Raw genomic sequence first — 13,379 nt, 5'->3', positions numbered from 1 at the left:
AAAAAATCAGCATGAGTATTTAATAACAGGCGACACTACTCTTGGAAGAGTATATGCAAATCACATATCCTAATTCGACTAGCATGAGAAAAGATTAGCATTCTTTTCTGTTCTGGAAGAAAAGCTAATTTGAATGCCTTTCCCAGAAAGCCAAAGGTATGCTAATCAGCTTGCTGAAAAAAAAAAAAGAAGGGATATCCTATCAAATGGCAGAAGAATTAAGATATATGATTTGCGATATACTCTATCTAGAAACCAAGAGTAGTGTCGTCTGGCATACAATACTCATGCATATTTTTTGTCTCTCTAATGATAAAGAGCACCCCCAAAGAGAACCCCACAAGGAAAGTCAACCAAGTAAGACACGTTTCTCTTGAGGCATTCTGGTTCTCTTGTCCTTCTAGAAAGAGAGCTACTGGAGCTTGCATGTTTCGTTGAGAGATGTATACGTTTTGTGTGATGTTGTTATTCTCTTGTTTCACTTTTAGTTGAATGTTACTTTTAAGGTCTTTCTGGTTCATCTGATGTTGATCTAAAATGGTAAAATAAAATTGCTGAAGGTGTCGTCTGTTTTTGCTATAAAGTATGCTCAGGTGAATAGGAAGTAGCCATAATTATATCTACTTTCTACTGCACAGCAAGCCGGTAAACAGTAAGGAGAACACAGCAGCAATATGAGTGCTGCATTATTTTCACACAGCAGGATGGCAGAGATGCCTTCTCGCCTTTTAAAGATGCATAAATAGCTAAGCCAGCCTCATATCTGCAAGTAACTATTTCAGGACAAAAGCCTTTAATCAGAGAAATACGAATTGGAACATTTCTAGCTACAAGGCCTTATGTTGAACCTCTGGGTAGGTGCTATTTTTATTAAGAAGACCAGTTGGTATAAGTGACAACTACTGTAGGCTAGACAACGGTCCTCTGGATTTTTGGGTAAAACATATGCAAATTATCACGTCTAATATCAGCCGAAATCAGATAGGTTAAGGAAAGCTAATATTAGTATATTTCCCAAAAACCCAGAGGGACCTCACCTGACATGTGTACTAGTCTCTCTTTAATCACAATTCGGGTTTGTCTGAATCCAAACTTTTTAAGAAGTTTGGACCGAATCCCAAAGCGGTAGAACCAGTTCGCTCATCCTTTCTGTGTACATACATTACATTATTTATCCTGTACTGATCATGAGTTACATCCTGTATTATACTCCAGAGCTGCACTCACTATTCTGCTGGTGCAGTCACTGTGTACATACATTACATTATTTATCCTGTACTGATCATGAGTTACATCCTGTATTATACTCCAGAGCTGCACTCACTATTCTGTCGGTGGATCAGTAATGTAATGTAACAAGCAGAATAGTGAGTGCAGCTCTGGAGTATAATACAGGATGTAACTCAGGATCAGTACAGGATAAGTAATGTAATGTATGTATGCAGTGACTGCACCAGCAGAATAGTGAGTGCAGCTCTGGAGTATAATACAGGATGTAACTCAAAATCAGTACAGGATAAGTAATGTAATGTATGTATGCAGTGACTGCACCAGCAGAATAGTGAGTGCAGCTCTGGAGTATAATACAGGATGTAACTCAAAATCAGTACAGGATAAGTAATGTAATGTATTTACACAGTGACTCCACCAGCAGAATAGTGGGTGCAGCTCTGGAGCATAGTACAGGATGTAACTTAGGATCAGTACAGGATAAGTAATGTAATGTATGTATGCAGTGACTGCACCAGCAGAATAGTGAGTGCAGCTCTGGAGTATAATACAGGATGTAACTCAGGATCAGTACAGGATAAGTAATGTAATGTATGTATGCAGTGACTGCACCAGCAGAATAGTGAGTGCAGCTCTGGAGTATAATACAGGATGTAACTCAAAATCAGTACAGGATAAGTAATGTAATGTATTTACACAGTGACTCCACCAGCAGAATAGTGAGTGCAGCTCTGGAGCATAGTACAGGATGTAACTTAGGATCAGTACAGGATAAGTAAAGTAATGTATGTACACAGTGACTGCACCAGCAGACTAGTGAGTACAGCTCTGGAGTATAATACAGGATGTAACTCAGGATCAGTACAGGATATGTAATGTTATGCATTTATAAATGCCTAGTTCTATATGTGGAAAATGATAATTAGTTGGGGGTCCCTGGAAACCACCTTAGACAAGTGATCTCCCCAGAGGAAGCTTTCCGGCAGCACATGCATGCACAGCTGTAATGAATGCTGTCATGACACCCAACGAAAAGACTAACATTCAGAGATTTAATGAAGCCTATGTAATCTTATGCAGACCAAATATACAGTCCCATTCAAAGACTCCTGTGACTAAAGGTAAACAGCGCGTGCCCCCGCTGAAGTGGATGGCCTTAGCCCTGGATTTACATTTGCTGCGCTTGTTTCATATGGAAAGATCACAGAAGTCATTAATACCTGTGCTTCCGGCGTCAGGTGCTTGTCTCTCTCCTTCAAGGACATTTTGCAGTAGGATTGCAGAGCCAAATAGTTTTTCCTCTTCCATTTTCTATCAAAGCGGTCGGCATGCTGCTTACAGTACGCAAAGAAAGGATCTGCGATATCCTGTGGAAAGATATTAGGGATACAGCTCAATAGTACAAGTTAATCAGCATGTGCCAGACTTTAATGGTCATTACAGTGGGGGAATGGCGGTATGGTATCTGTCCGGCCTGCAGCACAGGCTACACGCTTTCTTGCTGAATGCTTTTACTACAAGTAGGCTCCAATGCAGGGAACAGACTGGAGTAGAAACAATCTGTTGAAAAAGGTGGTGTGGGGGGATAAAAGAGATATTCGCTGGTGAGCAGAAGACTGCATGTAGTCAGTACACTGCAGTGCTCCCAGAATACAGTACTAAGTTGAGTAGGCATTGCAAACTAGGGGAGGAAGCGAGAAGGCAGCAATACAAGGTAAGGAAAGGAAAGGTGCCCCACTGAAGGGAGAGGAGAATGCATAACAAGGGAAGGAAAGGAGAGGTGCCCCACTGAAGGGAGAGGAGAATGCATAACAAGGGAAGTAAAGGAGAGGTGCCCCACTGAAGGGAGAGGAGAATGCATAACAAGGGAAGGAAAGGAGAGGTGCCCCACTGAAGGGAGAGGAGAATGCATAACAAGGGAAGGAAAGGAGAGGTGCCCCACTGAAGGGAGAGGGGAATGCATAACAAGGGAAGGGAAGGGAAGGGAAGGAGAGGTGGCCCACTGAAGGGAGAGGAGAATGCATAACAAGGGAAGGAAAGGAGAGGTGCCCCACTGAAGGGAGAGGAGAATGCATAACAAGGGAAGGAAAGGAGAGGTGGCCCACTGAAGGGAGAGGAGAATGCATAACAAGGGAAGGAAAGGAGAGGTGCCCTACTGAAGGGAGAGGAGAATGCATAACAAAGGGAAGGAAAGGAGAGGTGCCCTACTGAAGGGAGAGGAGAATGCATAACAAGGGGAGGAGGAGAGAGTAGTCCCAACGAAGGAGGAGGTGAGGAAAACATATAACAAGGGAAGGAGGCGAGAGGCGTCCCAAAGAAGAGGGAAGTGAGAAAACAGTGCAACGAAAGGAAGAGGCGGCTCAACACGGGGAGGAGGCGAAAAGTATCACAATGAAGGGGGATGTGAGAAGGCAGCACAACAAAGAAAGGAGACAAGAGGCGGCCCAATGAAGGATGAGGGGAGACAGCACAAACGGAGGAGGCCAGAGGCAGCTCAACAAGGGGAGAAGGCAAAAGACAGGCCAATGAGGGGGAGGTGAGATGGCAGCACAAGAAGGGGAGAAGGCGAGAGGTGGCCCAATTAAGAGGAGGTGAGGAGATAGCACAACAAGGGTATGAGACAAGAGGTGGCCCAATTAAGGGGAGGTGAGAAGGCTGTGCAACAAAAAAAGGAGGTAAGAGACATCCAAATGAAAGGGAGGTGAGAGGACAGCACAACAAGGGGAGGAGATGGGAGGCGACTCAATGAAGGAGAAGGTGAGAAGGCAGCACAACAAGAGGAGTATGCGAGAAGCAGACCAATAAAGAGTGAGGTGAGAAAACATTGCAACAAGGGGAGGAGGCAAGTGGTGGCCCAATAAGGGGGAGGTGAAAAGGCAGTGCAACAAGGGGAGGAGATAATGGGGCAACCTAATGAAGGAGATGAGAAAGTGCAGTAAGTAGAGGAGACAAAAGATAGCCCAACGAAGTGGAAAGTGATAAAGCAGGATAACAAGGGTAGGAGGTAAGACGTGGCTCAATGATGGGGGAGGTAAGACGGCAGTTTAACAAGTAGAGGTGACTAGGGACAGAACAAATAAGGGGAAGATGTGATGGCCACAGAACATGGGAAAGGAATCGAGTCAGCCCAAAAGAGCAATAAGAAGCCATTGCAACTAGGTGAAGAGCAGAGAGATGACCCAGTGAAGGAGGAAATGAGAAGGCAAGGCAACAGGGGGAGGAAGGCTCAGTATCCAGGATGCAAGTAAAAAGGCATCAAACCAAGGAAAGATGGTGTGATGGGAGCTGAAAGAAGAGGTGTAGTGAAAAGGCAGCAAACAGGGACGCAAGTGGGCATGAGGACAGCAAAAAGGCAGCAAACATGAGACAGGAGTCATGAAAGGTGCTAAACAAGAGGGAAGATGACGAGGCAGCAAAACAAGGAAACCAGGCATGGCGTAAAAGAGTGAGGCTGCAAGATGAGAAGGATTATGACAAGGGCAAGGAACGCAAGATCTGCAGTAAGGGTGACACAAGAAAGCCACAACGAGGGCAAAGCAAAATATGCTCAAAACTGTAAGTCAAAGTGTCACATCTAGGAAATGCTAACAATCTGCCAAAACTAGGGGCCAAGCTGTACAAGAAGGTATTTCCATCTATATATTATAAATCAAGAAACCAATTTCTTCTTCCCCGAAATTTCAAGGTACTGAAGTACGACTCCCATCGTAGCCGCTCCCCTGACACCACTGCACACTATTAAAAGTTAAGTATCCGCTGAACTTTCTAAAGCAAAGCAAAATGCAGAAGACGCAGCCGTTCAGATGAGAGGCCTTTCATCTCCGTCACACACCCATAGCATTTACCAGTGATACTCCATGTCCTTTTTCCCCTCTGACTACCACCCAGCTCCATTTTTGATCAGGATTTTCATTTTTTATGCTTCAATTACAGTTTCTTAAGGAATCTTCAAAAGAAGAACGTCTGTTAATTTACCTCTTCAGCAGCGGCTTCCGAGAGCAAGCCTTCCTTCTGGGCACAAGTCACATGAAAGTAAGCTCTGCACATCCCTGCGTCGCAGCTGATACACACTCCGGTCCTGGCAAATCGCGGATCTTCACAGAAGCTGCATTCCTACGCAAAATGAGATCTACGCTTACCAGGCTGGATTTAACACATCTGAGAGCGAGCGACATTAGCAAGGTTTGCTTAAGCCGGCTGCCATTAAAAGAGGTGCGAGGCAAAGAAAATATCTCATGGGAAGAATCTCTTCGAGGGCGGATCGCATGTTCATTAACTATCAGAAAACTGCTTTTTAAAGCAAACACTTTTTATATTTTCGCTGACAGATATTTACTAACTGTGTTGAAAGCTGCGAGCATTAAAAACTGTAGCCCCCCATCCCCCCTGACTACAGACTGCTGACTACCTGTAGGGCTCGTATTACACACTACTGTAAATCTCCTAATGGAAACCCCAACGTTTCTCTCTACAGCAGGGATGTCCAACTCTTGGACCTCCAGCTGTTACAAAACTACAACTCCCAGCATGCCATGCATGATAGTTGTAGACTTTCCAGGCATGATGAAAGTTGTAGTTTTGGAACAGCTGGAGGGCCATGGGTTTGACATCCCTGCTCGACAGGCATTGACGGCACATGCCCTAGAGTCCTATAGGCATGAAAAAGCAAGCATTTTACTAGAACATGTCTTCGGTTCATGATCGTGGGGAATCCTGACCTTTGGGAACGAGACTATCACTTTTTTTTTTTCTTTAATTACATCTATGGGTTAGGACTCCAGCGCACAACAGTAGCCGATCCGCAAATTATGGATGCGGCCTGTATGCATATTGCAATTTTCACGGGACCCACAAAGCCTAATAATGTCCACAAAACAGACAAAAATTGGCCAGGTTCTATAATTTGCAACCGGGTCACGGATTACATCCATGTGCTGCCCATAGAAAGTTTTTTGCGAATCCATAGAAATGAACGGGTCCATGTATTTCTCCTGGGTGCGGTTATCTTCTCCAATCAATCAGAGCGCCCCGCTCTTAGCCAGGGAGAAGGAGCTCAAGTTCTCGCCAAAATTGCAGCTCCTTCTCCCGCGAGAACTTGAGCTCCTTCTCCCTGGCTTAGAGCGGGGCGCTCCGATTGGAGAAGGTAACCGCGCCCAGGAGAAATAAAAGTCCACGCCTAGTATAGCCCAGTCACCTCATTAGCATGTGAGGCGCCAACAGATACGGAACTACAGCGGACGAACTTTAGAAGAAGAAAAAAGTGGCAAGACATCAGTAAGACTATAAGGTAGGAGAATAATTAGATGAAGGATATCCAGGTCAAAGGTCCTCTTTAACCAAGACTCCCAAGCGCGCTAAAGTTGCCAGGAATTTATTTTCAAGTCATTGTGGAGTTCGCTCCTTCCCGCTAGCAACACTTACCTGTTACCTGGTGCTAACCGGATTACTTTCAGTACCTTTTGCCAGGACTTACCTTTGCCCCATACTTCGAATAGTTCATTTCTGTTAAGGTCACTGGACGTAATTTGTCAATGTCTCCAAAAGCGACCCCAGGGACGTAGAGCGCACAAACTATGTGGACCCATCTGGTAATAGAAAAAAAAATAAAAGTTTTTTATTGTTCAACATTTAGTAAAAAAAAAACAAAAAAAATAAATAAAAATTCAAACCCTCTTACGTATAAGTAGGTCAGAGATTTCAAAATTTTATTTTCATTGGCCAGAGGTTACTTCGTAGTGAATGACATTTTAAAATCACGGCATTATAATCATAAAATGGACAGAGGGCAGACTTTACCACCATACAAAATAAGAATGTTTTGGGGGACCCCAAAAATCAGGAGGACCCCAGCTAGCTATAAGCAGTAGGCTGAAAGGGATGATCACACCGCTTCAGCTGCAGGGGCGGGCCCTTCCTAGTCGTAGAGCAGTAGTGCTTACCGGGTGGGCGGTGCTTACCGGGTGGATGGGGCGCGGCATATGATGTGGGCAGAGTTTAGTGGTGAGACGAGGCAAAAGGAAGTGAAGCTTTGAAGCTCAATGGGGGTCCCTAAACTTCACTTTGCTTAGAAATGCCAATGCAATTTTTTTTATTCATTTACGGTATTTTAGCATTTTTATATTTTTTCCTGATTTTAATTGTTTTCTGCATTTTCCCTTTTTTTGCTTGACGCGAGGAAAAATGTTTTATGGCCGACACTGCGATGCAGTCGTAGGGGTCTGCCAGGCTTCGTTAGAGACAGCTACCATGCCACAGATTTTAACGGAGCCCAATTTAGATTTTTATATATATATATATTTTCTATGCTGGTCCTGTAAATAACGAGTTCAAAATGTATAATTATAAGGCCTATAAGGATAAATGGTCCTTCAAATAAACCAGAAAAGCAAATTTTCCATCCTCAAGCATAAAAAAAAAATAAAAAAAATATAACACAAGCAATGATCTGCTCACCCGCTTAAAACGTCCTAGCATAAATGTAATTTTTCCCTGACGTTCCACACAATTGGCTCCGATAAATGATACAGCGTAATACATATCTATAAGGGGGAACCTAAGACAGGCAGAATTAGCTGCCGCTGCTCGGCCTAATGTCCCTTAATATAAAAATAAAATAAAAATATATAAAAAGCCAGGGCCGGGGGATTTTGCTTTTTTTCCCGAGATGTATGATAGGAGGTTAATACAACCTCGGGTACGTATCCTGCAGAGTTCAATATAAAGATACACATCTTCAACAAGCAGCTGCTTCTCAATTTAATTTGCACATTCTGTTCATGCTCCACTGGTATATTAAATGCTGCTTCACTCTGTAGGAGTTTACTGTGATAAACCTACCAGCTGGCTGAATCCTTCATACTGACCTTCTTCCAATAGCTTTGTGCATGCCCCGCTCGTAGTAAAAAAAAATGCTATTTTCCTAGATCCTACTATTTTTGCCTTTTGTGTTTGCTTTTTTTTTTTATGGTCTTTTTCAGTTTAGGTTTTTACTTTTTTTTTTTTATAGTTTGATCTTAGAGAGATTCTACCGGTTTCATAATTACATTTTTGCCAAGAGTACCTCAATCACTGCGTATTTTTGCCCCATATATCTGTTTTTCATGTCAGCTTTACTTTCCCTGTCCTCAGCATCGCTGCATCCTGGCAGGATGTTTACAAGCAGAACTTCCTGTTTTCATCAGTTTAGAACATATCCTGGTTTTCCATATGAAAATATCCCAGTTTTGCATGTCAGCACTTTACTTGGGCTACTTTCACACTTGCGGCAGAGGATTCCGGCAGGCAGTTCCTGTCGCTGGAACCGCCTGCCGGATCCGGCAATCCGGATGCAAACGGATTCATTTGTGAGACGGATACGGCATTCCGGCAAGTGTTCAGGATTTTGGGCCGGAGAGAAAAATGCAGCATGCTGCAGTATTTTCACAGGCCAAAAAATGTAAGAGGGACTGAACTGATGCATCCTGAACGGAATGCACTCCCTAGGACGGAACTCAATACCGGAAAAACAAGATTTTTGTATAACTTACCAGTAAAATCTCTTTCTCGCTCTTTCCTTGGGGGACACAGAAGACCTTGGGTATAGCTCATCTCCCTAGGAGGCGTGACACTAAGTGAAAACTGTTAAGCCCCTCCTCCATCAGCTATACCCTCAGCCTGGAGAGAGAGACTGCCAGTTGCGTGTCCAAGTAGTGAGAAAAGGCAAAGTCCAACAAGTGGAAACAACAAGCCAACTACCCAACGGGTAAACAAAACTCGGAAACCGTGCAGAAAAAAACCAATGAATGGGTGGGTGCTGTGTCCCCCAAGGAAAGAGCGAGAAAGAGATTTTACTGGTAAGTTATACAAAAATCTCGTTTTCTCGCCCAATTTCCTTGGGGGACACAGAAGACCTTGGGACGTTCAGAAGCAGTCCAAGAGGGGAGGGACCACAGCACCACTAGCGAAGCACCCGAAGGCAGCAAGGAAATGCCACCTGCAAAAACCAGGCGGCCCAAGGCAGCAGCCGCCGCCGAAGCCAGAGTACGCACTCAGGAGAACCTGGTAAAGAGTGCAAGGAAGACCGTGGCCACCCTGCACAATGACATGGCTGAAGCCCAATGCCTCCGGCCCCGGAGGCACCAACCGCTCTGGTGAAATGAACGGTGACACCAAAAAAACAGAACCCTGCCCTTGAGCAGTAACCACAGCAATAGCCATTTGGTTAAAGCGGAGGAAAGCACCCAGGAGCCGTTAACCTTGGCGCGGACCTCCTGGAAACAAGAGACCGAGCGTCGACAAGAGTCGGAGACGTCCAAGCAAAAAACTGCAGACACTTCAAGTAACAGAGTCCCAGTCGCAGGTCCAGGCCAGACTGGAGAAGACCGAATCATGGGAAGAGAAAGGCAGAATTGGGTGAATGCCCAGCTTCCTAAAGAACCCCAGGGAAGACCCTAAGTCAGACAACAGAACCTGGACGAAGCACGGCCGGGAGCGAACACTAGTGTGCTCGCTGGACTCGTCTGGGCAGACGGGAGGAAACCCAATGCGAGTAAGCGCAAATCAGTGACACGGGCAAAAAGGTTGGGAAAAACTGGTCCCGTCGGCCCCCGAGCAACGCCGTCCCGAATCCACGCGGAGTGGGGGAGCAGATGGACAAATGGAAGGAACCGAAAGGGACCCGGCCAGTATCCAACAGACTCCAGGACAAGTCAGGCTAAAGTCCTTGTCGTTGTAGCCACCACAAGAAGGTGTTCTACAGTCCCGGTGTGGGGGCTTGAAGGGTAATCTTGACAGAAGAAAGTAGGCCCGCCAGGTTACCGAGAAGGTAAAGTCCAAGTAGGACCATCGCCCAGAATGGTAAAAGTAATCTGCACCCAGCGGGAGGACAGAATGCGGCAAACCCGGTAATAGGCACACAGCTAGTACAGCCAGTGTGAACAATGGAGACAGTACGAGGTCATAAGGAACACCGGGACCATCCATATGAACAACCATGGTCTCCCCAGGGGGGAGGGCAGTGAAGGAACAGCCCCTGAAGCCTGGCCGGGGCAGAAGCCACATCGGAGTAAAACTGACCCAGGAGAAGCCAAAACAGAGCCGTCGAGAGAAAAATAGCCGAGAAGACGGATGACAGCCTCCAACCGCAAGGAGGAGTGGGCAACAGGGAAGCCACAGGACCGCTCAAAAGCAGAACTCCGCTACTCCGAGATGTCCGGCTCACCAATTCGCAGAAGGCGAATACCCTAACGAATCGAAAGTGGAGGTCCCTGAGACCTGGGTAATCGAGCAACCAAGAGAAGTTGGGCGACCTGCTCGAAAAGAGCGGCTAGAACCTGGTAGCAAAACAAACTGAAGCACGGAGGGTGCCAACAGGAAGGACTCAAACCAAAACGCATCCAAGAGGAGGAATGGCAACAGGCGAGGGAACCGTAATCCCGCCAGAGCCAACGTAGACTGCGAGGGACGCTGGAGACAGCACTCTCGACCATGTGACCGCTTGCGCTGGGAAGCAATGCCACAGGGTAACTAATGGGTACGCATCTAGGAACCACAAACACTCCCCAGGCGGAAGGGCCAACGAATATGGTGGATACCGTCACAACGGAAACACCAAATATACCCTCCGAACAGAGAATGGATACCACCCAGCTCGCTGCAGTAGAGAGCAATAGAGCCCGTCCAGGCCAGGTGAACAGAAAGATCTCTTCAGAGAAGAGTGCCAGGCCGGCGGCAATCACCGTATCCCAAGAGAAAAACGTCAAGTCGCAGGAAGAATGGAGGCATACGTACAAGCAGCCCCATAAGCAGTGAGAAAGCCAACCCACCTACGGAAGGAGAAGGCATACACGGCCCAACAACGCACAGAGTGCCCAAGAGCGTCCGCCCACTGCGAAATAGTCATACAGCAAGGAGGGCCAGCCACAGAGTCCCACAGAATCCACGGAAGTGCAAAGTGCAACCGGAAGGGGGGACATACACAAGACTAGTATGGCATGCGACGGAACGCAAGCAGTCCGCCCAGAAGAGAGGGCAATGTACTTGGCAAACATTGCGGGCAGCAAGCGTGCAAAGCCCGCCCCACAAGGGGGTGATGCCCAAGACCAGCATCTACTTCAGAGAAGTAAGACATACCATATTCCGCCCAGAAGAGGGCCATGCACATGGCCACACCGCATCCAGCAGGACGTCCACCTAGTGAAAAGTGGACATGCACAGGGTAATTCTAGCATTAAGTGAGTGTGCAATAATCCACCAAACACCGAATTTTGTGAGAGTACAACTACTCCGCCAATGAATGGTGACAAGTACAAGTCCAGCACAGCATATACAAGGACAGTTGTGAGTCCTGTGAGCGCACAAAAAGTCCACCCATGGAATGAGGGGTGGTCACGCACAAGGCCAGCACCGTAACCAATGGGAGTGCAAGCATTTCACCCATCTTAGAGGCCAGCAACGTATCTGGTGAGAGTGCAGTATGCTGCCCAGAAGGGGGAGCCATGCCCATTGCCAGTATTGCAACCAGGGAGAATGCGAGCACCCCGCCATGGATGGGGGTCAGGCACCTGGCCAGCAGCACACTGGCGAGAGAACAACACAGTCAGTGAGAGTGTGTGTATGTTGCCTGAGGAAAGGAGACATGCCCATGGCCGGCAGCGAATCCAGTAAGAGTGCCGTACACCGCCCACGGAAGGGGGAACATGTATATGGCCGGCAGTGGATTTAGTGAGTTGCAAGCATCCCACCATGGAAGGGGGTCATGCACGCGGCCAGCAACTTACCAGCAAGAGAACGACCCCAGTCAGTGAGGGTGTATGCATGGCGCTTGAGGGAAGAAGGCATGCCCAAGGCCGGCAGCGAATCCAATGAGAATGCAGCATACCGCCTATGGAAGGGGGTTATGCACATGGCCGGCTGCCCAGCACCATAACCAATGAAGTGCAGTATTCCGCCTAAGGAAGGGGGTCATGCACAAGACCGGCAGCGAATCCAGTGAGTGCAGCATTCCGCCCCTGGAAGGGGGTCATGCACAAGACCGGCAGCAATCCAGTGAGTGCAGCATTCCGCCTATGGAAGGGGGTCATGCACAAGACCGGCAGCAATCCAGTGAGTGCAGCATTCCGCCTATGGAAGGGGGTCATGCACAAGACCGGCAGCGAATCCAGTGAGTGCAGCATTCCGCCTATGGAAGGGGGTCATGCACAAGACCGGCAGCGAATCCAGTGAGTGCAGCATTCCGCCTATGGAAGGGGGTCATGCACAAGACCGGCAGCGAATCCAGTGAGTGCAGCATTCCGCCTATGGAAGGGGGTCATGCACAAGACCGGCAGCGAATCCAGTGAGTGCAGCATTCCGCCTATGGAAGGGGGTCATGCACAAGACCGGCAGCGAATCCAGTGAGTGCAGCATTCCGCCTACGGAAGGGGGTCATGCACATGGCCGGTATCAAATCCAGTGAGTGCAGCGTTTCGCCTATGGAAAGGAATCACGCACATGGCCGGCAGTGAATCCAGTGAAAGTGCAGCGTTCCCCTATGGAAGGGGGTCGTGCACCAGACTAACACCGTATCTGGTGAGAGTGCAGATTCCACCTATGGAAGGAGGACATGCACAAGACCGGCAACGAATCCAATGAGTGCAGCATTCCGCCTATGGAAGGGGGTTGTGCACATGGCCTGCAGCGAATCCAATGAGTGCAGAGTTCTCGTGCACATGGCCAACACCGTATTCGGTGAGAGTGCAGTATTCCACCTAAGCGGGGGGTCATGCACCAGGCAAGCCTGCAACCCGAGAGAGTGCAGTATCCCGCCTAGGAAGGGGTTGTCTGCACATGGCAGGCACCATAGCTGGAGGGTGACGAACTCTGCCTACAGAAAAAAAGAGAGCGCATGCACTTGGCCAGCGCTGTATCCCGGAGAGGGCAAGAAACACTTAGAAGGGAAACATGCACCAGCCGGGGAGTGCGACACCATGCTGCTCATGGAAGGAGCACGCATACAGGCGGCGCTACCGAGATAAGGCTGCAGCGTCCTGCGCAGCGCATAAGAAATCCATTAGTTAACCATTTTATGCATTTCTAAATAAAAAATAGCCTCACTGAGGCAGAAAGAAGTGCCACCATACAGGTGCCCAGCATAGAAGTAGAGGGGGGAGGGGGCGCCAGCCATATAGGCC

General features: G+C 47.6%; 1 protein-coding gene across 1 annotated transcript in view; it reads right to left on the bottom strand.

Annotated features, from left to right (window-relative positions):
- Nucleotides 1-13,379, bottom strand: part of PHF14 (PHD finger protein 14) — a 174,336-nt gene that overhangs the window by 126,610 nt on the left and 34,347 nt on the right. The window contains exons 6-8 of the mRNA XM_044293783.1: nt 6,704-6,815; nt 5,206-5,343; nt 2,451-2,597 (exon numbers count right to left, since the gene is read on the bottom strand). Coding sequence (XP_044149718.1) covers nt 2,451-2,597; nt 5,206-5,343; nt 6,704-6,815 — 397 coding nt within the window. The remainder of the gene's footprint in view (nt 1-2,450; nt 2,598-5,205; nt 5,344-6,703; nt 6,816-13,379) is intronic.

Source organism: Bufo gargarizans, chromosome 5 (assembly GCF_014858855.1).
Source record: "Bufo gargarizans isolate SCDJY-AF-19 chromosome 5, ASM1485885v1, whole genome shotgun sequence".
Taxonomy (NCBI): Eukaryota; Metazoa; Chordata; class Amphibia; order Anura; family Bufonidae; genus Bufo; species Bufo gargarizans.
The sequence above is the reverse complement of the archived record's forward strand: the minus strand, read 5'-3'. Positions and strand labels throughout refer to the sequence as shown.